Below are 25592 nucleotides of genomic sequence, written 5' to 3'. Positions count from 1 at the left end.
TCTGTGTAAATGTTGAGTGAAAGTTAATTGTCCATAGAATGGTTTCTGCAAAAGTAATAATGTTTATAAATGTACTGTTAAAGCCCACAAATCTCTAAATTCTATGTTGGTTCCACTTCTAATTTCAAAAGAGTGTATTATTAGCATTGCGATTCATTTTCTAAAGATACCTTAAAAAACTCTACATCCTTTGTTGAATATATTTTCGATTTGAAGGCTAAAAAGATTCTTTATGGTTTAGAATGTTCTATTCTAAAATCTGCAAATTCTTGTGGTGGTAAAAGTTTCCAGTTATGTGTATGTGAGATTCTGGAGACCATCAAAGCCAGCTAAAATAATTTAATTCTAATATGAAATTATAATGATCTATTGACAGTTAAATACCTATCCTTTTTCTAAATACAGTAACCAAAGGCAAAGATACATCCACGACTGTCCTCTTATCTTCAGACAATAAGCCTGCGCTTTTCTTAAACGGCATTTCAATGTTGGAGAAATCTTGATTCTTGCAATTATTTCCCCATCTCAAGGTGCTGATCTTAATTGTCATTTGCTAAATATGGCACATCACATAGAATCTGAATTGATTTTAAAAATTCATATGTATTGTATTTATCACACTCTCTATATGTTTGTGTGTTATATGAATTTTAAGTATAGTTTTCTTTGTGTTCCATAAATATGTGTGTATGAGTATGTATGTATTTACATTTATGTGTGTGTCAATATGTATGTATACTTCAAGTTCTAGTATATGTATATAACATCACTTTTTTTGTTAGCCTTTTCCAAGAGTACCGTTATATTTTGATGCTAGAAATGTGGATAGCTCACCTTCATCTTTTATAGCATTTAGTGTTTTGTATCTATATACATGTATTGGTGAGTGTGTGCAGTAATATATTTATTTCAATTGCATTTTGTTTATATATTTTTTCTTTTCTTAATTAGTAGTTTTGCTTCTTTTTGTATCTATGTACATTTTATATTTTGTTTGTATATGCATGTTTTATGTGTCATTATCATATGTCCATGTTCCATGCTGGCACACGGATTGGTATGACAGGAACCAGTATGCCCAAGGACTGCATTGAATTCCTATTTATGCATATACCTATCTATGTATATAGGTATAGTTTGAGTGTATATCATGTTAATGTCCACTTTCCCATGCTCACTTGGGTCAGACGCAATCATTTTCGTGTGTGTGTGTGTATGTATGTATGTATGTATGTATGTATATATATATATATATATATATATATATGTGTGTGTGTGGAGACAGATGTATTTACATATTTTATATTTATCGATGGACTCCTTATTCATTTTCTTCTGCTACTTCTCATTGTATTGTCTCAGTGTTTTTAAAACATTAATGATTTTCTGATCAACACATTACATTCCTGATGATTTGGGGAAATACAGTTTGATGGTGTTTATCATGAAACAGCTGTTGAGCACAATGTGAATGTATGAAATTTATGCTTTTCTGGTGTATATGAATGGCTGGGCTTTCAGTCAAGAGTGCATCTTCTTCAAGGCAAAAGCCCGGGCCAAGTTTCTTTTTTCTTTTCTTTTTTTTCTTTTTTTCTTCCTTCCTTATTTTCCTTTTTGAAGATTAGTGGCTACCCATGTGTGCAAATCTCCCTTCTCCACACTGTCAATTGCTGTCAAAGAGGAAGTCAGATAACAAGCCAATACAGTTTGGCATGATGGCATTAGTGACTCCACAGGCATTACTGTCAGATGGCAAAAAAACCAAAACAAATGTCACAAGGTATCTCATCTGGTACTCTAACAGTACTGCCAATTCACCTGGATTGGATCAATTCTTCATCTATAAAATGTGAAACACAAAGTTGACCTTGATGGATTTAAACTGGGAGGGCAGAGAGTTGGAGCAAATACCATGAGGTATTCTAACAACTCTGCCACTATGTATGTGTGGTTTTATACATGCATACAAATACACCTGTTGAATGTGTGTATGCATCATTTCTATATATATATATATATATATATATATATATATATATATATATATATCCCCCCTCTTTCTATGTTTGTGTAGGCAGGACAGAATTTATCTAGACGACGAATCATAAGTTAGGACTTATGCTTCTCTGTCATCTCATTCATGAAGTTGTTCCTATGTATTCTCTCTTCTGCAGTGTCCTTCCACTTAGATTGTTTGGTACTTCTGTACACCCTATTGTCATCTATATGTGTCAGGTGTCTACACTAGTACAGTCTTCACTCTTACACATTACAGCCAATTCCTTTTAAACCCAGCTCGTCTTTCACCTCATCTTTGCTCTGTCGTTCCAGTGACATATATTTGTCCCATTTCTTTCATACATCCTCTACATTTAGTACCCATGTTTCTCTTGTAACACATCCTCACATTTCATATGCATGCATCACACAATCTACCATTCACTTGAAAAGTGAATCTTGTTGCCAGCAAGATTAACTCTGTGATCTTCCTACAATTCCATGCTTACTCTGGCTTCTCTACTTTCAAAGCTAATTAGAGGTCTCATAGTAAACAAAAAGCTGTCAACTACTTATAGAGAGTCTTCCAAGCCAAGTATTTTCTCACAACTGCTGTTATGGCTAACTACTCCTGTGCAACTATTACATATATAATTTTTCTCTAAGTTTTTCTTCTCTTGTAATTCCACTATATATTTTGTTCACTCATAGCTTATACCATATTGAATTCTTATTTATCATTTTCTGCATATTGAGCATGTCTACTTCCCAGGTGACTTTAATCCTATCTTTCTTGCTAACTAAAACTTTTTTCTTTACTAGGTTTACTTTGAGGCTTCTCAATCTAGACTTTGCTTCCATGTTAGGAATTTCTCCACTAAATCTTCAACAGATTCACTTACGAGAACTATATCATTGGCATACAGAAGTTCTCAAAGAAGCTGGTCTTGAACTCCTCTGTTATGGCCTGGAGAACTTTAATGAACTGAAGAGGGTTGAGAACTGAGCCCTGATGAGCACCAACCTGCACACTAAATTCCTTACTGAATTCTCTGCTTGCTGACAGCATCTCTGTGCATGGCTTGCACAGCTATCACAAGCCATTCATCTACACCTAAGTTTTTTTTAGTGACCAACAAACTACAGAGCATGGTACCTTGTCAAAGACCTCCAGAACAGTGAATGCTAAGTATAGTGGCTTGCTCTTTGCTAATAACTTCTGTAGTTGTCTCACTAGGAAGATGGCATTGGTGGGATTCTGTCCTGGCACAAACCTGAACTTCATTTATGTATGTATACATGTATGTGTGTGTGTACATATGTGTAAATTATATATGTATGTGTCAGTGTGTATATAACTTAAATGTCACAATTCCTTCTTTGCTTCTGTTAATTCACCTCTATTTTATAAGCCTTAAAAACAGAACTAATAACATATTTTCCAAATATTTTAATGTAAAATATAAATTATTTATAAAGAATGGCTTTTAATTATAAAGGAAACAATCTCTCCTGTTTCATCCCCACATAACTGGCTTTTCATTATACTCATCTGTTAGAATTCAAAGATTATGGAAGTGCTTCTTCTGCATTAATTATAAATAATTTCTTGCTTTCTTGATATTACTATAATTATCAAATCTTAGAGTTTGAAGCTGTTTAATTTTTAAATCATGTGTTAAAACATTGACTACCATTAATTAGACTGCAATCTAGAAGTTTTTAGGGACATTTTAACTGTAGAAGTTTATCATATCACTGGTGGGAAAAGTGGAATTTAAAGCACCTGCTTTTACTAAATCAGTGCGTTAGGTTCCTCATTTACATTACATTTATAGTAACCCTAAAACCCATAGAATAGAACTGAAAATCACTAGCTAAGTGACTGTTCACAATAATTAGACAGTACTTTGTGTGTTTAATTGTTTTGACAACAAATCTCTGAAAGGACCTGCACACTGAGCTAGATGATAAAACTTTAAACATTGATATGCACATTAAATACATCATATTCAAGAAGTTGCACATAAGATCTACTAGAGTTAATTTTATTCTTGATATAGTATAAAATCTTTTGCTTATTTTTTTTTCCATATCAGAGATCACTACATGGAAAGGGGTGAGCCTATAGCCAAGTTGATTCCAAGGGTGATTTGAGGAGAGCAGTCTGGTTCAGAATGTAAATCTAGAACTTGATTCTTTGACAATATAAGAGGAAGGGAAAATGACAACAGGGAGCCTATACAAGAGAGATGGTAATACAGTAAATATAAATCCCATCTCTTTGTCTTTCCCTTTCCATTAAATTTTATATTTAGTAAATGCAATTTGGGTTATATACTAAAAAAAATTTGCCTTTTTTTTGTTTCTTTTTATTTTTCCAGTTTTAAATCCTTTATAAATAGTCATCATCCCAAAGAAATCTTATCTCTAGACGAGTTCTTTAAACTGAGAGAAGAAGTATTAGCCAAACGATCTGATTGTTCTGCTGAGGAAGAGGATGGTCCTGATGATCAACAGTTGACTGAAGAAGCACCTCCTGGTGTAGAAAGTGAAGGTGGAAAGGTATGCTGGACCGCTGAAATCTATTAGTTTTTTTTTTCATTCTTTCTGTTTATTTTCTCTTATTCCTTCTGTTGAAGACTGTAGGCTCAAAATGTAAAAGTCGTTTTCATTTTCCTGAGCATCAAACTAATATATATATATATATATATATATATATATATTTTCATGTTTTGATAAATCTTCTAAAATTTCAACATAGACTGGTAATAAGACTTTATTAAACTTCATTTACCTGCAATTTAATACCTTGTATTTAATTTGTGCTTTAACAGCAAATCTCTGAAAAGAGCTGTGCATTTTGCTTGAACACTTATGCACATTAAATGCATCATATTCCTAGAAGTTGCAGTTAGATCTACTTATTTTATTCTTAATAGATAATGTAATGTGATTTTTTTTATGTGTATAAATTAGATCTATCGGCTACCTTATTTTAGAAAAACATCAATATAGCAATTTGTTTCTTCATTTCTCTGAAGCCTCATCCAATCCAAGTACAATGGAATTGTAAAATTGTCAAGAATTATTGTATTGTTTACATTACACATAACATACAAGTAATTATAATAATTCTCTAAACGAGATATAGACAGTAACTGCTCCATAACAAAAGGGACATTAGCCATTTGAATGTGGCTAGGGGCAGGGCGGTGGGGGTGTTACTGATGCATTTAGCCCCAGGCGATCATCAACGTCACCAGATAGGCTTGACACCATCACGGTTTCCTCTATCCTGCAAAGGGAGATCATTCCCCGAAGAAGCGGATGCCACATACGGACCCTGTTATTGCTTTAATCACACAGTTTTATGGTTAATTATATCAATTATTGTATTAAGCCATATCACACTTTGTGCAAGATATGAATTTAGTCATGCTTAAGACTTTACAGAATAAAACCAAGTTCTTGAATTATTAAATTATAAGTGTTTTTATAAGTCAATTTTAACTTAAATATAGGTAGTTTTTGAAGATTTTGATTAGTAAATGTTTTGTGATGTTCACATGGCTTGTTAAAGTTTTCATATGCCAACAAGTCATTTTCCCTTGTCAAGGATCTGTGGGGACAGTCTTTTTGTCAATGACCATTAGTAACTAGTTAAGGTTATAAAGTTTATCGTTTCAGATGTATTTGTAGCTATCAAGTTTCATTTCTTGTACTTGGAAATTTTTTTTTCAGTCAGATGAAGTGGAAGCAAATAAATTACGTGCAAAAATAATTGAAATTCGACAAGCAGTTCATAAAGAAACCGAAGAAGAAGTTAGCAAGCGGTGGGCCTTCGAAGAAGGGGTGAGTCTTCTGATTTCTACTATAGCCGCAGGTTGAACAATACTTCAAGTGTTGTGAATGCTTTTATTATTTAATTATATACATTTATGCATGAGCGGGTACCCAAAAGTAACTAGAAATGTTCTCTGTGGGACAAGCTCATTGTTGAGGCTTCTGCCCTCTAGACGTGATCCTCAGGTGTCAGTCTCTTTGTTTTGCAGTGCTTCTCCCATTGGTTGATTTTTGCGATGGTTGAAACAAAGGAACAGCGTGCTTCTGTAAAATCCTGTTTTCTACTAGGGAAAACGGCAGCCAAAACAGTTGTCATGCTTGAAACAGCTTACAAGGGTGCAGCCATGAGCAAAACACAAATGTGAGTGGTTTTCTTGCTTTAGAAATATTCACTTGTCATTTGAAGATCAACCTCATTCAGGGCAACCGTCAACCTCCCAAACTATTGAAAACATCACGAAAATTCATGTGAACTGATCCTGGAGGACTGTCGCTGAACAATTGACAAACTTATTGATATGACTGGTGTATCCTGGAGCTCCTGCCAACAAATTTTGAATGAAGAGTTGCAACAAAATTTGTGTCTTGCTTGCTCACAGAAGATCTAAAGCAGTCATGACTGAATACATGTCATGAACTGAAAGAACAGCTGGAAGTTGATCAAAATTTCTTTCCAAAGGTCATCACTGGTGGTAAAAGCTGGTGCTATGGCTATGACCTGGAAATGAAGCAGCAATCAAGTCAATGAAAGCATTCAATATCACCACGCCCCAAAAAGCATAAATAAAATCCAATATCAATACAAGGCTAATTTGTTCATTGATGTGAAAGGAATTGTCCACACAATTTGACTCTTGGTCAAATGGTTAACCAGACATTTTGCTTCACAGTTCTGAAGTGTTTGTGAGATGTGGTGAGATGAAACTTTCTCGATCTGTGGCAGAGTGGTGGTTTCATCATGGCAATGCGCCTGCACACACCACCTTGGGTGTGAGACAGTTTTTGCCAAAAACGGCATGACCTTGCTTATCCTACCTCCCTATTCGTCCGATCTTGCTCCCTGCAACTTTTTTCTGTTTCCCCGAATGAAAAAAGTTCTTTAAGGTAAACGTGTTGCAGATGTGGAAGAGCTGAAGAAAAAAGTGAGGTAGGCATTAAAAGGCATCACTTTGCAAGAGTTCCAAGACTGCTTTGAATAGTGGAAAATGGATCTGGACCAATGCATTGCTTCAAAATGGAGAATACTTTGAAGGCGATAAAAACATGTAAAACTGCGTGAATAAAATTATATTGCAAAATTCAGGTTTGGGTACCCCCCTCGTGTGTGTGTGTGTGTATATATAAATATATATATATGTGTGTGTGTGTATATATATATATATATATATATATATAGGGTCATAGCCCAGCTAATTAGGGAGAGAGTCAGTTTAGATGAGATGCTATATTTCTGGTAAGACAGCTGCAGGCGAAATACCTAGCCAAAGATAAACCTCTGTACCTGTCTTTTGTTGATATGGAGAAAGCCTTTGACATGGTCCCCAGATCGCTTATCTGGTAGTCAATGAGGAAACTAGGGATAGATGAATGGTTAGTGAGAGCTGTGCAAGCCATGTACAGGGACACTGTCAGTAAGGTGAAGGTTGGCAACGAGTACAGTGAAGAATTACGGGTAGATATAGGGGTCTGCTATGGTTCAGTCCTCAGCCCCTTCCTATTTATCATAGTCCTGGCAATAACAGAGGAATTCAAGACAGGATGCCCCTGGGAGCTCCTCTATGCTGATGACCTTACTCTAATTATTGACTCACTATCAGAACTAGAAGAAAAGTTTCAGGTGTGGAAGCAAGGATTAGAATCGAAGGGCCTTAGAGTCAACCTAGCTAAAACCAAAGTCCTAATAAGTAGGGTGGCAGGCAAACCACAAATCCCTTCAGGTAGATGGCCCTGCTCGATCTGTAGAAAAGGTGTAGATAGAAACTCTATAAGATGTACCCAGTGTAAGCTATGGACACATAAGAGGTGCAGCAATATCAAAGGAAGGCTAACTGGGAAGATAGTTTTTGTATATGGCAGATACTCAGGAGCAATAAACACGGAAAATGTGCAGAGAACAACTTCTGCCACATTCCAGGGAGAAAAACTAGAAGTGGTTGATAGCTTCTGTTACCTAGGTGAACAAGTCAGTAATGGAGGAGCGTGTGCTGAAAGTGTAGTTGCTAGTATAAGAATAGCCCAGGCAAAGATCAGATAGCTCTTACCTTTGCTGGTGGCAAAGGGCCTCTTGCTCAGAGTAAAAGGTAGACTGTATGACGCATGTGTATGACCAGCCATGCTACATGGCAGTGAAACATGGGCCATGACTGCTGAGGACATGCGTAAGCTTGCAAGGAATGAAGCCAGTATGATCCTATGGATGTGTAATGTCTGTGTGCATACTCGGCAGTGTAAATACCTTGAGAGAAAAGTTGGTGTGCAAGAGAGATGACTTAGCTGGTATGGTCATGTGGTGAGAATGGATGAGAATAGCTGTGTGAAAAAGTACCACACCCTAGCGGTTGAGGGAACCCATGGAAGAGGTAGACCCAGGAAAACTTGGGATGAGGTGGTGAAGCAGAACCATCGAGCATTAGGCCTCACTGAGGCAATGACTAGTGACCGAGACCTTTGGAAATATGCAGTGCGTGAGAAGACCTGGCAAGCCAAGTGAGACCATAACCCAAGACCTATGCCAGGGGTGTAACCAGCCCACTTATGCATACCTTTCCTTCATTAGACACTAAACTCTTCGTGCAAAGACCTGTTGAGGCAAGTGAAACTGAAATCGAATCAAATTTGATGACTGGCACCCGTGCCAAGTGGAGTGCTGAGAGCACCATCCAAGCATGATTGTTGCCAGTGCAGCTGATTGGCTTCTGTGCCAGTGGCATGTGAAAAAACATTCGAGCAAGGTCATTGCCAGTGCTGCTGGACTGGCTCCTGTGCAGGTGGCATGTAAAAAACACCATTTGAGCATGGCTGTTGCCAGTGCTGGTGGCTCATAAAAGCACCCACTACACTCTCGGAGTGGTGGCATTAGGAAGGGCATTGTAGAAACTCTGCCTGATCAGATTGTATCCTGGTGCAGCCATCTGGTTCGCCAATCCTCAGTCAAATCGTCCAACCCATGCTAGCATGGAAAGCAGACGTTAAATGATGATGATGATATATATATATATATATATATATATATACACACACAATCAGTATAGGGTAACTAAAGAACTAATGTTTAAAAAAAAAGGTATTAACAACTGTCCAAGTTATTTCCCTTAGGCCGAAAGACTACTTTGCCTTTTCGTTTTTTTAAAAGAGATGGATAAAATACTAAAGTAGTTGGGTCGATGCAATTGATAAAATTCCATTGAAGCTATTATTATTGACCTTCTCTGAACATATTGTTTGAAACAGACAGGTTCACTCCATCACACTCTAATTTACAGATATAACAAATGTCTTAGTTACTCCTATTTGTCCTTACTTTTAATATCTGAAATGAAATATATGCTGTTGGATATTTAATTGCTTCTTGTAGAAAAAAAAACAAACTGCTGTGCAATTTACTGCATTATATTATGATAATATTACAATGTTGAAATATTGAACAAACTAACTTTTGTTGTATGCTACTAAAAGTTTGGGCATATATATGTGGTTAAGAATTTTGCGCTTTTGTGTTTACTAGTTTTTTTCCTAATGTATGACACCTTGGGCAAGTGTCTTCTACCATAATTTTTGATGCAATGTGAATGAGACCAGGTAGACAAAAACTGAAAGTACTACTCTTAGGTGGTAAACTTAATCTTTCTACGAGCTGCTGGGTACAGATCCAATCCATTTCAAGCATTCTGATCAGGTCTCCAATCTAAAGGTGGCATGATTAAATTACAAGGCAAGAAACATTTTTCTGTTGAACATGACTTTGTTCTCATTTGATTTGATATGTTGCTTTGAATTAAAGCATCCTTCTTATTCACATTGATCAACTACTGGACCCTCTAATCAATGGAAATGTTATACTATTGTTTGCTTTCTATCCACAACTATTAAAAGGATATTGAAGTATGCTGGAATAACAGATTTAAAATACTTAAAAAGAAATTGTTGTAGTTTTTAAATATGCTCTTTGCTTGATATTGAAATATTTTCTAAGATGTTTCTAGTGATAAAAGCCAAAAGGAAAATTATATTGTTTGGTATAGAAATTAAAGTGAACTGATTTTCTTAATAGATAACACATTTTTATTCAGTCATTCCTTCTAATATTATTATAAAGACTATCATATTTTCTCTTTGGTTATTCTATAATTTTGTTAGAAATGCTTTGGAAATTTCTGTATTATATAAAATGTAATATAACTTTTCAATATCAATTTTCAGATCAAACGGCCTTATTTCCATGTTAAACCTTTAGAAAGATCACAGTTGAAAAACTGGAAAGATTATTTAGATTTTGAAATTGAATTTGGAACACATGAGAGAGTTGTTGTTCTCTTTGAAAGATGCTTAATAGCGACTGCATTATATGAAGATTTTTGGTTGAAAGTAAGTTTCTGAAATTTACTCATTGAAAATATAAATTTGTTTCTTTCTATTTAAGGTGCCATTTAAAAAAAAATCCATGTTTTAATGAGGCTGACTTAAGTTGATCAAACTTCTATTATAGCCATTTTCCACATATTCCAATATGAAAGTTCTTGCAATAGCTGCACATCTAAACTTTCTGTTTATGCCCTTATATTTTATGATAGAAGAAGAAAATTTTGTTCTTGAAAATATTTCTCTTAAGTATTTACAGATAAGTCCTAACAAAATCAGCATTTATAGAGGCATTTGCATATAGCATTTGAAATGAGAGCTTATTTGCAAATTGTTTAATGTAAAGATGAAGCTTTAAAGGTTGCCAAGTAACTTGTGAGACAAAAGAGAAGGAATGGAATCAAGAGAGGTGGCTTTGTGCCAGGTGATAAATTAGAATATAATAGAGGGATAAAGGAAATATTTGGCTGCCCTAGTAGGAAAAGAGAGGATGAGGAGGAGAAATAGAGACAGTGAGAGAGAAATAAATGGTGTGAACAGGTGACAGTAGCAACTGATGGTGAGAGAAATTGGAGTGGCTGGTAGGCATGTATGGTAGATATGTAAGGGAGAGTGGAGAGACCTGCAGAGAGTAATGATCATGAGCGTTGCTGGAAAGATAGGTGGCGAGGCAATTTTGACAGAGGTCAGATTGTGTGTGACTTGGTTGGCGGGGAGGGCATGGCCATAAAGAACATGTTTATGCATGGGTGACCACAATATTACTTAGCTTGATATGTCTTCTCAAGCTTGGCAAAATTGCCAGAAATGTCAGTCCTTTATTACCTCCTCTGTGAGGCTCAGCATCTGAAGATCATTCCTTGCCACTTCATCTCCTGTCTACCTTTTCCACAAATAGAGATCAGCACTATGCAGCTGCCCTCATCCATGCACATCACAAGACCATATCAACACAGTCTTCTCTCTCTCTCTCGCACTGAAATGGTCCTGTGATGTGTATGGATTACCTTAAAATTTTCGTTGTTGTTAGTTATGTCCATTTCATCTTTAACATGACATCGTGTTGATGATATTCTTCTCTTAACAGGAAAATTTTATAGTATGCTCAATATCTTGATTAAATTGTATGTTCTCGTTTTTTATAGTATGCTCGATATATAGAACAACATAGTATTGAAGCTGCCCGCAATGTTTATAAAAGAGCATGTAATATTCATTTACCTAAAAAGCCATCAATACATTTAACTTGGGCTGCTTTTGAAGAAAGTCAAGGTAAGTGAAAAATTGATTTGCTATAAACCTGACTAGAATACTTTCTGTTTTTAATAGAATTATCAAGTGTATTATTGGACAAACAACTTAACACCCAAAGCTTGATCACAAGATATCTTGTGACACCTAAAACACCATTTTGCCTTGATAATGAGCGGATTTGGGCAAGAAGAAAATGCTTGCTCATTCACGAGATATCTTATACCCCTAATAAAACTTCATTTATTTGTATATGTAAATGTTATTGAAATTTAGTTTATTCACAAATCTTGCATATTTTTCAAAGATGATGCTTGCTATATGACCAACTTCAGCTACTTTCTAATGTTTTTTCTCTCAGGATGTTGTAATTATTTAGAGAAAACTGTCCCAATTTTACTGTGGATGATGTAGGTAATCATATTTTTATGCTAGCAGCAGTGAAGATGAAACAAATTTGTATAAACAAACAAGGCATCAATTAAAGGCATGCCATTAATTGAATTCTCATGACAGTTACAAAATTAGATGACAGGAGTACATTTATACAAAATTATATTTGAGGAAAATGTATGGAGTATCACCTCAATATTATTATGATACAATTGAAGAAATGAAACAATTTCTAAGATGTCTTTGTTAATATAGGGTTGATATCTTATTGCATTTTAAAAATTGCCATCTAATTGTAATTTATGTAGTGTTAGGTACTGGCATTGATATAATTAACTAAAAGCCTTAAAGGTGATGCCCCAAAATGGCTGCATCCAAAGACGAGAACTAGTAATAGAATAAAGTATATTTCTATAAACCTATAAAAGAGACGTGTATATTGTTTTTTTTTTCTAAAAATTATATCTATATATATATATATATATATATATTGCAGATTTGATCCTTCAAGTAGAGTATCAGATGAAGTAACTTTTGGCTAAGTTCAAATCATATAAGATCAATTTACCTTTCAAGGAATTATGCATTTGAAAGAGGAACCCCAGCATGTCCACAATCATTGCACTTAATTTTTACAGCCTCTTACATAGTGTTTATTCATATGTATAGGTGGAAAATTTAATTGAAATTTTGATTAATTGAATTATTGGACACTGTTTATGTAAAGTATTTATTGTCAAATGTCATAAAAATCTGGTTCTAGCACAAAGGAATAAAAAAGAATAGTATTATTAGATTTATGAAGTTGCAAAGAATATACACCCTTAATGAGTTTATAATGTAGTTTCTTTGACTGATTTTGTATACTTATAGAATGCAGTATATTTAGTCAGTGATATGTGCTGAAGTTTTCAAACTTCGACAATTTATCATTTTTAGGGACTTTGTACACACATTCACAATCATTGTTTTAATTCACCAATGATAAGTATTTTGATACTGCACCATCTAGTTTTAAAATCATATTTTGTTTTTACTTCTAAATGTTTACAACTTCTTAGAAAAGTGCAGCTGGTTAAGATTTATGAAAAATTCAGTATGAACCTTCACTCTGTGTGTAAATGCTTAAACAAATTTTGTTTTTGAAGGTAATTATGATGAAGCTTGGAAAATATTAAACAATCTAGAAAAAAACATTCCTGGACTTGCCATGGTTGCACTTCGGAGAATAAGTTTAGAGCGGCATCAATACAATTTTGCTGCTGCTGCAGCTTTGTTCCAAGAATATATGGATACAGCAGCTACCAAAGAAATACGTTCATTTTTTGCCATAAAATACTCACGTTTCCTGTCAAAGGTAATTGTAATTCTAAGATATTTGACAATCTTTGATTAAATTTAAATTAATTTTACAAGTATGGCACTTTTTTAATATATTGACGAGTTGAAATTGTTTACTTTATACAATTATAGGTTTGTCATGATGTAAATAAAGCCAAAGAAATTTTAAAAGAAGCAATAGAAATTGATGAGGTAAGTAGACAGGCTTTTATAAAAAAAACTTTTATCCTGTTTAATAAAACATCACATTTCTCTCTCTCTCTAATTGCATTTGGAAAGGTTTCCTTCATTTCTCTACAAAATAAACTGATATATCTAGATAATTGATTTTCTCATTGTTAAATGAGACTAAAATCTGTGAGATTTTATTTTTTATTAAAGACTAAATTAGGTTTAACCATGAACTATAAATAAAATTAATTCAGTTCCCATTTTTCAAAGCTCCTGCTATATTGCAGCCAAGTGATAAAGTAATGAGTTTATTTTCTATGATTCCATCATAGAAATATTTGTTACATATTCTAAGGGTGTTTTTATTGTTAGAGGTCTTAGGATTACAAGCTGGCAGAATTAACATGCTGGACAAAAATGCTGAATGGCATTCCTTCCAGTCCAAATTCTGTCAAGGTCAATTGCCTTTCTTCCCTTCAGGATCAATAAAATAAAGAACCAGTTGAACACTGGGGTCAGTGTAATCTACTAGTCTCCTCTTAAAAATTTCAGGTCTTATGCCACTAAAAGAAAAAATTATTAGAGGACCTAAGTGTTGAAATTGGTCTACTTAAAATTCAGATTTGATGGCATAGCTGATTAAGAATTTTGAGAAAGTAACCTTTTGATAAAAATCAAGATAAAGCTTGTGAGGTAGATACATAACCCATACAGTTGGAAAGCTATTCCGGAAAAAAGAAGAATGTAAAGGCTTTTTCATTTTTTTTTTTTTTTGTTAAAGCTTTGTCAGCCTTTAATTCCTTTCCTTTTTCAGACAAATCCTAAATTACACCTTCAGTTATTAGATATTGAATATCAGACGCAACCAATGAATGAAGATTCAATACTTGACACTTTTAAATTTACACTATCAACTAACATGTCTTTACAAAGCAAAATTAAATTTTCACAAAGGCGAATAGAATTTTTAGAAGATTTTGGAAAAGATATTACCAAGTAAGTTGTTTGATTATGATAATTTTGTTTTAAAATAATTTTTTTTTTTGTTGTCAGTTTTATTCCATAGTGTAACATTAATGAATAAAAGCTAACATTTATGTTATAATTTAATCATAGAGGCTACTTCCTTGATTTTTAATTTTCATTTTATTTTATAATTGAGTAAAAATGGTAACTTTGACAAATATTAAAATATAGAATGATGAAATAACTGCTGGAGATTGATATGACTGATTAAAAAGAAAACCTAACTCTGAGTGATGCTCCAGCATGGCCGTAGTCTAATGACTTAAACCAATTAAAAAAATTTTTAAATTGTGCCCACACACACACTTAATGCTGATTGTGGACTTCCTTTTTCTTTTAGGTTGCTTGATGCTTATGATGAGCACCAAAAGGTTTTGAAAGAGGCTCACATAGAAAAGAAACGGAAAATGGTTGAATGTGGGTAAGTATTCTTTCATTTTGAATTGCATTCTGTAAAGAAAAATAAAGCTCGTGTCACCTAATTTCCATCTCTACAAAATGTATGATGTAGCTTGGTGCATATGTTAAACATTGAAGCACCTTGGGCAAGTGTCTTCTACAGCCTCAGACCAACCAAAACTTTGTGAGTGGATTTGGTAGACAAAACTGAAAAAGGCCCATATAATTTATTGTACTAATGTTAGAACCCCCCCCCCCCACCTGTTTGGCTGACACAAAAGAACCACTAAGTAGCTGACTGGGCAAGCTGTCAAGTACTCCATCCTAGCATTGAGAAATGCTTGTAAAACAATAAAACTATCAGAAGTTTTATTCTGTTATAGTTCTTTCTCCTAAACTGATCAGAGTTTACCCTTTTGTTATATTTCTAATCAGAACAGGCTGCTCCTGTATTTCAAAATTTATATGGTCTGAGAAAATTTCAATTTGTTTTTGTTTTCTGGTTTACATTAAGTGGGTGTTTGGAGCACACAGTACCTCCCAGGAAATGCTTGCAAATTTGGATTCAAAACTAATTACAGGTAGATTGAATTAGATATAAAATCAAGTTTTGTTTTAAAACTAATGAATAATGTGAGTTATCTCTTATTCCATTAAAATATATTAGAATTGTTGTATAGTACAACAAAGATGAATTCTAATGCATTATTTAATTTTTAATTTGGGTGCATGGAGAATGGTTATGCATATAGAGATTGAGGATTTATATTAAAACATCTCTGAAGAAAACTATAGAAAGGGGAAAAAAATGTGTGATTGTAGCAGTGAAAGGATTTTCTGATTGAATTTGGTGTAATATGTCACCATATCTTTATAGTTAAATTCAGGTAAATTAAAATATTGAACAAAACTGACTTGAAATTTTTTTTTGTTTTGCTTTTTTTTCTTTCAATTTTTGATATTCATATGAAAAGCTTTTGTGAGATGATTTGTAAACATCTGACTCTACAGTGTGCACACCGGACAGTTGTTTCAATTGAACATCCACTGGGAATATTCCTTTTCTAATGTCAGCATTACTATCACAGTCTCTTTTAACTATTGATTTTTCATGATGTAATAAAGCTCTTCTGAAGTTAGAGATAATAGTCCTCTCATTGTATAGCAAAAAAAATATTTAGCTCCTATGTTGGTAAGTCACTTTATACAGATGAGACTGGCTAAATGAATTTCCTGAAATTTAGAATGGTTGAAACTATCCCAAAGTGGGTGGTACTTCCCCATGCCTTAGGGTGGTGAAAAGCATCCGGCAGGGTGTTGAAGTGGAAAAGTGGAGTAATAATGGGGTGGTCAAAAGAAAGTGTTGGATGTAAAAACAACAAAATATGTTGATTTGATTAAGTTTTATTTGTGAAATACAGTTTTGAATTTCCTGCAGAAAGTGGTCTATGTTTCTGGGGGTGGGGAAGAATGTGGCCTGTGCGCCAAGAGATAGTGAAAAACTGATGCGAAGTGTCATTTTTTCTTTGCCTATGAAATTTATTACTTGAAAGATTATTTACGTACCATTATAATACTCAGTTTTTATCCTTTCTTTTTATTATATATCTTAAAAATATTTTGATTTACATTGTTTTAAAATAATTTTCAGAGAAGATCCACTGGAGAAAAAGGCTAAATTGGATGGTGGAGTGAATAACAACTGCACCCGTGCCAATGGATCAAAAGACATATTATCTGCAACAAGTGTTGGAACAGCCGTGTCCGGCAATAATGATATATCTAATGTAGTACAACAAAATACCCCTTTTCAGTATGCTCATTGGGGTTCATATCAAGTAAGTAAAATCATTACCTATTTTTATTGTTGTTGATTTAACCCAGTGTCTGTTATTGTTAGCATTAGTGGGGAAAATACTTCTATTTCTTAACCAAGTTACACTTTTCCATTTTCTCTCTAGTTTCTTTAGTGGAAAACCTTTGGCTTTTCAGAAGTTTTCCTGTTCTTTGATTGTCTGAAATTATTATAAATATATAAATAACCCTAAATTTTTGAAATAAAAAGAAAATATTTCAGTATTGCAACTTTCACACATAAGCACTAAGCTTGGTTGAATGACTAATGCTATCTAAAATGAATAAGGTAGGTCTTGACTAAAATAAATCAGTTGGTCTCTTTTGTCAAGAAATAGCAGCCATATTACATTTTTGTGGCAACAGGTGACTTTGTGGTTAGGATTTGCACTCATGATTGCAAGATTGTGGTTTCAATTCTTAGACTGGGTGGTATGTTGTATTAAGCAGAATACCATCATTTCACATTGCTGCAGTCCAGTCAGCTGTAAATGAGAACTGGTGTCCCATTCAGAAGGAATGTTGTGATCTTAGTTGCTTATATACCATGGTAACCAGCCTTATTAGGACCTAGGACAAGAGAAGATATCTAAGGCTTAATGATAATGATGATATTACTTTTACTGTTAAAAGAGGCTGAGACACTTTCCTCTCTCCTCTCATATTTTATGATATAAACTTAACCCTTTAGCATTCAGATTATTCCATTAAATATAATGCTTATTTATTCACATTGTTATGAATTAATCATGTATTATCTTGTAGCTTTGAGATTTTTATGAGGTAACTGTTAATTTTTAGAATGATATTGTAGAATATGTGAGAGAGGCCACATCTAGCCAGTTTGAACATAAAATTGAATATTTTGACTGGTTTAAATGCTAAAGATTTAACTATTATTAATTTTGCTGGAATGTTTGTTTTCTTGTCTGTATTGAAATTCTGTCTTATTTATTTACAGAATGCTGCCAGTTACGGAGGCTATCCACATCCTCATTGGTCTTCATATAATAATCAGTATTACCCGTCCTAGACGTCAAACTCCATATTTATCATTGTGGACTTCTAAATCATTGCCTCTATTTATAGTCCTCCAACTCTTCAATTCCTGCCTGACTTCTTACATCTCTCTCTTGCCTCCTGCTCATCACAGCAATTCATTTTCATTTGTATTAAATTCAATTTCCAAAATGTGAACAAAATCTTTCTTGTTAATTGAAAAACAGATTGCAGCTGGGTTTGATCTAGAACATATAGAATGTATGTCAGTTGTTTTATTAGTGATCTAAGTTTAATTATTGTATTGATAAAATTGGTATATAACCAGTTACAATATGTTTACGCATATACTGTAAAATAGAGTAAATTTACCAGTCTCAAAATATCAATTTCTCTGAGAAAATATAAAACTAACCAATTAAAAAACGTCTCACCATAAAACACCTCTAAATAAAGTATGCAAATATATTTTTGAATAAAATATTGGAGGTGTTAGTTTAATCTACTTGAACTGTCCAGTTTTCTTTTCATAGTCTTGTCTTAAATACTAAGGGCTTATTTTGACTGGACAGCCCAGTGGATGTGACAGCTCTATCTCCTAAAAGCAGCAACCAAGAAGTTAAATATATATTTATAAGTGGAATGATGGCAACTGAAAAACCACTATTTTTTAATATTTTCATTACAAAATTTATTAAGTAGGGGCCTGAATTTTAATGGAAAGTTTATAGAGATGAATGTGATCAAGTAAATGCCTTCAACTTGCCATTGAATTATATAGTCTTCATTTACTGAGAACTTTGGCTCACATCTCATCATCCTTTTTACATCCACACTTTCCATGTTGACTTTCTTGGAACAAAGATCTAAGGCAATATTCTACAGCCTTATGTCTTTTCTATTACCAACTTTTACCTCTTTTCATGTAAGATTTTTACTCCTCACATGACTATTTTCCTTGCCAATTACATAGTTTTGTGTGGCAACTTGGGCAAGTGTCTTCTACTATGCACTCAGACTGTCCAAGAGGATTTGGTAGACAGAAACTGAAAGAAGTTTGTCATATGTATTTGTATGTTATATTTTGACATTGTGATAATTGTAAACAAACCTCACCATCTAACAAGTGGTGCTGTTCATATGTAATCTTCCCTAAAAACATGTCCAGTTATGGGGGAAAATTAACTTGCTTGGAAATAGTAGAAACTTAGTTTCAGGAAAGGCATTTGGCTGTAAGAAATTTGCCTATTAAAACAGTGACAATATATTTAGTTTGACCACTGCTAGAAATACCTACCAATTTACGGAGATGAATGTGATCAAGTAAATGCTTTAAACTTGTAATTGAAATATAGTCTTCAGTTACTGAGAACTTTGGCTGCATACCATAAATCTATACAAGGATAAGCTGAAATGGTTTGTCAGTAGTATATTTTTATGTACATTATGTATGTTTTTAATGTATCAAAGGGTTTTAAAGATGTACAGTTTCTTATGTCCAAAAGCAATTCTGAAGTACAAAATTATATTTAGTATATATTTTTCTTAAGACAAAGAAAAAAAAAAAAGAAACAATGTTTACTGTTTCCTAGTTCATGTTTTTTTTCTCAAAAGGCCTTGCCTGAAATGTTTTGTTTCTCTGACAACCCACAAACTTAGTTTTCTAAATTGCTTTAGCACATTATTTGCAGACTACTAATGGTCAATTTGAGGAAATAATGCAATTAAATTCATTAAAAATGTAATAATTATAAATTTTTTGCTACTTCTAAATGAGAAATATATTTTGTGTTCCTTCTTCGCAACAATCCCTTTTTTTTTATTATTATATTTCTTTCTATTCACAAACTGCATATATTTTACATGCTACATGTATTAAATATGCAGATACTGTCCTCTTGTTTATCTTAATGATAGCATCTCAATTTCCAAACTATTTAACAATATATGGTAAAATTATATTTCACAAAACAAGATAGAAACATGTCATGGGTGTACTCTTGTACTAGATGAAATATTTGGCATCAGCTGCTATTTTTCTCACCACATATTTTAATGTTTCAAACCTTAATTATATGCTAACAATCTCAACCTACTGTGTTGGATTAAAGTGGTTAAGAAATTCTCTTTGCAATCATGAAATCCCTTATGATATGAAGGTCTGGTGATTATTGGTTGAGTTGAATGAAAATTTGTTTCTTGATTTCTGTAGAAGTAACTGAACAACATCTGCAAACATTTAACAAGATTTTATTGTTACACATAAAGACAAACTGCATTGGCCTTTTACAGGTAACAGCAATAATTACATACTGGGAGAGAGATATTACTTGGCATTTACAGCAATCTGTGGTTTGCCTAACATAATTGAAAACAATTGTGCTATATTTGTAGTGACAAAGGTTCCTGTTGTCTATCTGTGCCATCTGTCTTAGTTGTTGGGCTTGTAAAACTGCTTGCCAAATATGAAACCATATTGGACTGAAAGTTAAATTCTAGAATGTTCAAGTAAACCTGTCCACATCATCGCTTCATGCTGGCTGGTCGGTTAATAGACCAATCACATGAAACTGGTTTGTTCATGATGTCTGACTATGTATCCAGGGATTTGGTTTCAAATCACTGCTACCCCTTCAGCAATTACAGAATATAAAAAGAGAGAGACAAATACAATAAAGAAAAAGAAATGTGCATTGAATAGTGAAGAACTGTTGAAAAAATGTCCTTGCTACAATGAAAAGTTCTGCAGTTTTTTTCTTAAAAATATGTGCAAGTGTTACTAGCTGACCACTAATTTTCTTCCACTTTTGGTTACCCTGTCAGTATGAGATGTACTGTTGTTGGATAATGCTTTATGCTTGTGTATGGATTGTTCAGGTGTGGCAGAGAAGTGTTGTGGTTGGGGATTAGACTCGACGATAGCCTGCTTAAGCCTATCAACACTGACAGTTTCTTGTCTCCCCTGAATGTCAAAGCCATTCACTTTGGTTTAGATTTTAATGCTGGAATAAACTGTCTGCAAGGGATGCTTGACTACATAACTCCTTACAAATATGAGAACAGGTAGTGATATCAGGTGGAATGAACTGTGGTCTGATTATTAAGAGGTATTTCCACCATGTAATTTTGCAGTTAATATAGTTGGGTCATTTTGAGTAGCTGTAACCAATGACCAGGCCATATAAATGTCCAACCTATCTGGGAATAACCTGTCATCCTTAAGTGGTATATAAACCTAGTAACACAATCAGCAGGGCTTCTAACCTGTCTGAATCAGAATGTGCTTGTAAAGCTGCTTTAAGATGTTGAAAAAGGTCTATCATTTTGTTAAACACAGTGGTAAGCTGTAGTACAAATTCAACACTTACCTAGCAGGTTAGATAGGTTGGTGAAAAGACTGGATTCAAACTGATGACTCATGTTGGTTGTTATTGTCATAGGTGTTCCAAAACATGAAATTCATTTGGCCATTAGAGCCTTTGCAACTGTAAGGGATGAAATGTCCTTAATTGCTATGGCTTTGGGCCATCTGGAAAAACAGTCTATACAGGTCAAAAGATACATTTTATCCTGAACTGGTGGAAGAGGACTTCTAGTATCTATGTAGATATGTTTGAAATGAGTATCAGAAATAGGGAAAGTGTCTCATGGTGTTTTGATGTAGCACTTAACCATGGCATTTTGGCAGAACATACAATGGCACACAATTATTAATGTCCTCCGTACTAGGCCAAACAAAATGATTCGAAATTGGCTTCACAATTGCTGAAATATACAGATGAGATAAATTATGGAGAGCAAAGATGATTCTCTTGGGCATACAGTCCAGTAGAAACATCACACCATATAAATAAAACACTAAAATGCAGTAGTTATCGATGAACATCTAGAGAAGACTGTTGTCTGGAGTAATAATAACTCTTTATTGTCCTTTTGATCCATAACAATCTTTTCCAAGTCAATAGTATTAGTGGAATGCAAAGCATAAATACTGGATAAGGTGTCTGCTGCAGAATTATCAGCACTTGATATAATGACTATTGACAGTTAACTGCCAGATATTATCAAGGTGTCTCTCAGTATTTATCAGTCTTAGATTGCAATGCATATGTCAGTGACTTAAGATCTACATAATGATGAAAGTTCATCCAAAGAAATGTTGATAATGCTTCACAGATAAATAAGAGATAATAATTCTCTTCCGAAAGTACTGTACCTTGTTTCTGTTGGTTTGAAGTGCTTGGAAAAAAGGGAAGGGGTTGCCAAACATCTTAAACTGTTGCAGTACCCCACAGATTCCAATGTCAGATGTATCTACTACCATTGATAGAGGGAGTGTCTGGTACCAGATGGGCTAATAGTATAACTTTAGTTAACTTTTCTTTGATTTCATTACAAGATTGCAATTCTGCTAGATTTAGAGAAATAGTTTTTGTTTTCTTTTACAATTACATAACTCTCTTGATGGAAGTATGGATTCTGTACAGTGAGGAATAAAAACCTTTATGGAAAATTAATGATATGAAAAATTCTTGCAACTTTCTTAGCAATGCAGGGACAAGAATATTTGTAATAGCATCTACTTTTCCTTTAATAAACAAATTACATCTTTATTAATATGTCCCAAAAATAATTGAAGAAACACCAAAAAGACATTTACTAGGGTCAGTTACATCGAACTATCACAATCTTGTAAAAAGTTATTTTTAAGTGATGTTCATGCTGCTCTTCCATAGAGCTAGCAATCAACAAGTTGTCGATATAGGCAAAAGCAAAGTCTAAACATGCATGACTTTGATAATAAATCTCTGAGATGTATTAGTATTCCAAAGACCTAAAGGTATTTTAAGAAATTTGAAAAATCTATAAGTAGTAGTTATGACTGTTTTAGGAACATAACAGATTCTGTAAAGGAGCTGGTGAAACTGCTTCATGCTTTGATAAGATGTGGAGCCAGAATGGTTCGTAATCAAATCTCTGGCTTCATTGCTGAAGACAAGACACTGACTAAAAGGTGATATTGAAGAAATTTGATTCCTGCAAAATTGGCTTTGAGCTGAGAAAACCAAATGGAAGAATGACCAGTATATGGAAGTGAAGCAAAGGATAAGGCAGCTTAAATAACTAACCTATCACTATTTTCAGAAGAAATAGAACAAGTTCTTTTTGATTGAAATTATTTGGAATCACACAAATGAAAGGATATTAAAAGATTAAATACTGGCTGTAATAGCAAACTTGGAGAATTACCAGATCAACTTCACTCTGGAGTTACATTCTAGAGAAGAGATTTTACTCAGTGTTGAAGGGTAGATATGACTGTTATTTTGAGCAAGACAAGATGTGTCTAAGATAGTGTTCCCAACATCATAGCTTGCAGTGGTAAGATTTGCATGTGTGATAGCTTTTGCTCCCTTTGAGCTTTCTTCATGTGGTAGTTGTTTATGTAAATATGCACACCAAATGTTTTTCATGATATCAAGGGACCAAAAGTCAAATTCTAGAATGTTCAAAGAAACCTGTCTATGCCATTGCTTCATGCTGATTGGTTGATTAATAGATCGATTATGTGAAACTGCAGTGGTTTGCTCCTGATGTTTGACTATGTATCCAGGGATTTGGTTTCAAATTACTGCTACATCCTCATTCAATTTCTGTTCATAGCATGTTGAGCGGAATGTCTTCTATCTTACCCTTGTCAGTAAAATTGGATTAGCAGAAACTTTGAAAGACTGTACCTCTAAGTTGAAAGGGCTGGTTTTGTCACTAATTGTGCTTGAAGGTTACATTTAAAGTACACATCTGTGGAATATATAATCAATTGTTAATATGGTGACTGAGGAGTTGATAGAAAATTTGAAATTCTCACCAGTGATCAATAGTTGATCTGTTTACTAAAGTAAGTAAGCAAAATTATAAAGAAAACCATTTGCAGTGGACAAAAATTTGCTCAGGATTTAGGGATTCTCACTGGAGATTAATGATCAATTCTACTTGTTTATATGATCATCATTGTTTAATGTCTGTTTTCCATCTTGGCATGGGTTGGATGGTTTCATTGAGGTCTGGAGAACCAGCAGCAGCACAAGGCTCCAATCTCATCTGGCAATGTTTCTACAGCTGGATACCCTTCCTAACGCCAACCACTCCAAGAGTGTAGTGGATGCTTTTTATATGCCACTAGCACAGGAGCCAGTCAGGCAGGCCTGGCATCGATCACACTTGGATAGTGCTTTTTATGTGCCACTGGCACCAGAGCCAGTCATGGGATACTGGCATCAGCTACATTCAGATGGTGCTTTTTATGTGCCACCAGCACAGGAGCCAGTCATGCAGCCCTGGCATTGATCACATTCGGATAATACTTTTTACATACCACTGGCATGATAGCCAGTCAATGGGTATTGGCATTGGCCACTTTCGGGGGTTGCTTTTTATGTGCCACTGGCATGGGAGCTGGTCAGGCAGACCTGGCATTGATCACATTCGGAATGGTTTTTTTATGTTCCACCCACATGGAAGCCATTCAGGGGACACTGGCATTGACCACATTTGAATGCTGCATTTTATGTGTCACTGGAATATGAGCCAGTCAGGGCAGTAGCCACTGCTACGATTTTGGTTTTACTTGACTCAACAGGTTTTCTCAAGCATACCATATCACACAACACATCAAGAGTACTCTTAAATAGGCTGGACATGCAACACTGGTATCACCCATGGCTGCAATCTCACTGTAGTTGCTGGGTCTTCTCAATCACATCTCCTAAGGTCTTGGTCTCCTGTTATTGCCTCTGTGAGGCCCCATGTTCGAAGTCATGCTTTACCACCTCATCTTCCACAGTTAGGGTGTGGCACTTCCTCACAAAGCTGTCCTCATCCATATGTAACACATGACCATACCAATGCAGTCATCTCGCTTGCACACCACATTTGATGCTTCTTATGTCCAACTTTTCTCTCAGGATGTTCACACTCTGTCATGTATGCACACTGACATTACACATCCAGCTGATCATAGTAGCTTCATTTCTTTCAAGCCTATGCACGTCCTCAGCAGTCATGGCCCATGTTTCACAGCCATGTAGCATGGCAGTTCACACATAGACATCATGCAGTCTACCTTTCATCCTGAGTGAGAGGCCCTTAGTTGCCTGCAGAAGCAGGAGCTCCTTGAACGTTGCCCAGGTTATTCTTATTCTAGCCGCTACACTCTCAGAGCAACCACCCTCATTCCAGACTTGGTTGCCTAGGTAGCAGAAACTATCAACTACTTATAGTTTTTCCTCCAGCATGTGATGGAATCTGTTTTCTGTACATCTTCAGTATTTATTGCCCCTGTACATCTTCCGCACACAAAAATGATCTTCCTGGTTAACTTTCCTTTGTTATTGCTGCACCTTTTATTTGTCCATAGCTTACACCAGGTACATCGTATGCAGTTTCTACCCACGCCTTTTCTACAGATCGAGCAGGGCCATCTACTTGAAGGGGATTGTGATTTGTCAGCCTTCCTACTTACTATGACTTTGGCTTTTGCTAGGTTAACCCTAAGGCCCTTCAATTTTAGACCTTGCTTCCACACCCCAAACTTCATCTCTGGTTCTGGCAGTGATTCAGCTATTAGAGCAAGGTCATCAGCATAGAGGAACTCCCAGGGGCAGCCTGTCTTGAATTCCTGTGTTATTTCCTGGAGGACTATGATGAAGATGAGGGAGTTGAGGACTGATCCTTGG

At 34.6% G+C, this 25592-nt stretch overlaps 1 protein-coding gene across 2 annotated transcripts in view; it reads left to right on the top strand.

Annotated features, from left to right (window-relative positions):
- Window positions 1-18059, top strand: part of LOC115210766 (pre-mRNA-processing factor 39) — a 78024-nt gene extending 59965 nt beyond the window's left edge. Inside the window, exons 6-15 of one of the 2 annotated variants that reach the window (XM_029779487.2) lie at window positions 4383-4563; window positions 5743-5853; window positions 10264-10428; window positions 11568-11694; window positions 13215-13423; window positions 13540-13599; window positions 14393-14574; window positions 14945-15025; window positions 16655-16841; window positions 17819-18059. In XM_029779487.2, coding sequence (XP_029635347.1) covers window positions 4383-4563; window positions 5743-5853; window positions 10264-10428; window positions 11568-11694; window positions 13215-13423; window positions 13540-13599; window positions 14393-14574; window positions 14945-15025; window positions 16655-16841; window positions 17819-17890 — 1375 coding nt within the window. In that variant the 3' untranslated portion in view covers window positions 17891-18059. The remainder of the gene's footprint in view (window positions 1-4382; window positions 4564-5742; window positions 5854-10263; window positions 10429-11567; window positions 11695-13214; window positions 13424-13539; window positions 13600-14392; window positions 14575-14944; window positions 15026-16654; window positions 16842-17818) is intronic. The other variant, XM_029779495.2, reaches the window with a different exon arrangement.
- The last annotated feature ends 7533 nt before the right edge of the window (window positions 18060-25592 follow it).

This window comes from Octopus sinensis, linkage group LG1 (genome assembly GCF_006345805.1).
Source record: "Octopus sinensis linkage group LG1, ASM634580v1, whole genome shotgun sequence".
Lineage (NCBI taxonomy): Eukaryota > Metazoa > Mollusca > Cephalopoda > Octopoda > Octopodidae > Octopus > Octopus sinensis.
Note: the sequence above shows the minus strand (reverse complement) of the source record. Positions and strands in the feature narration are given on the sequence as shown.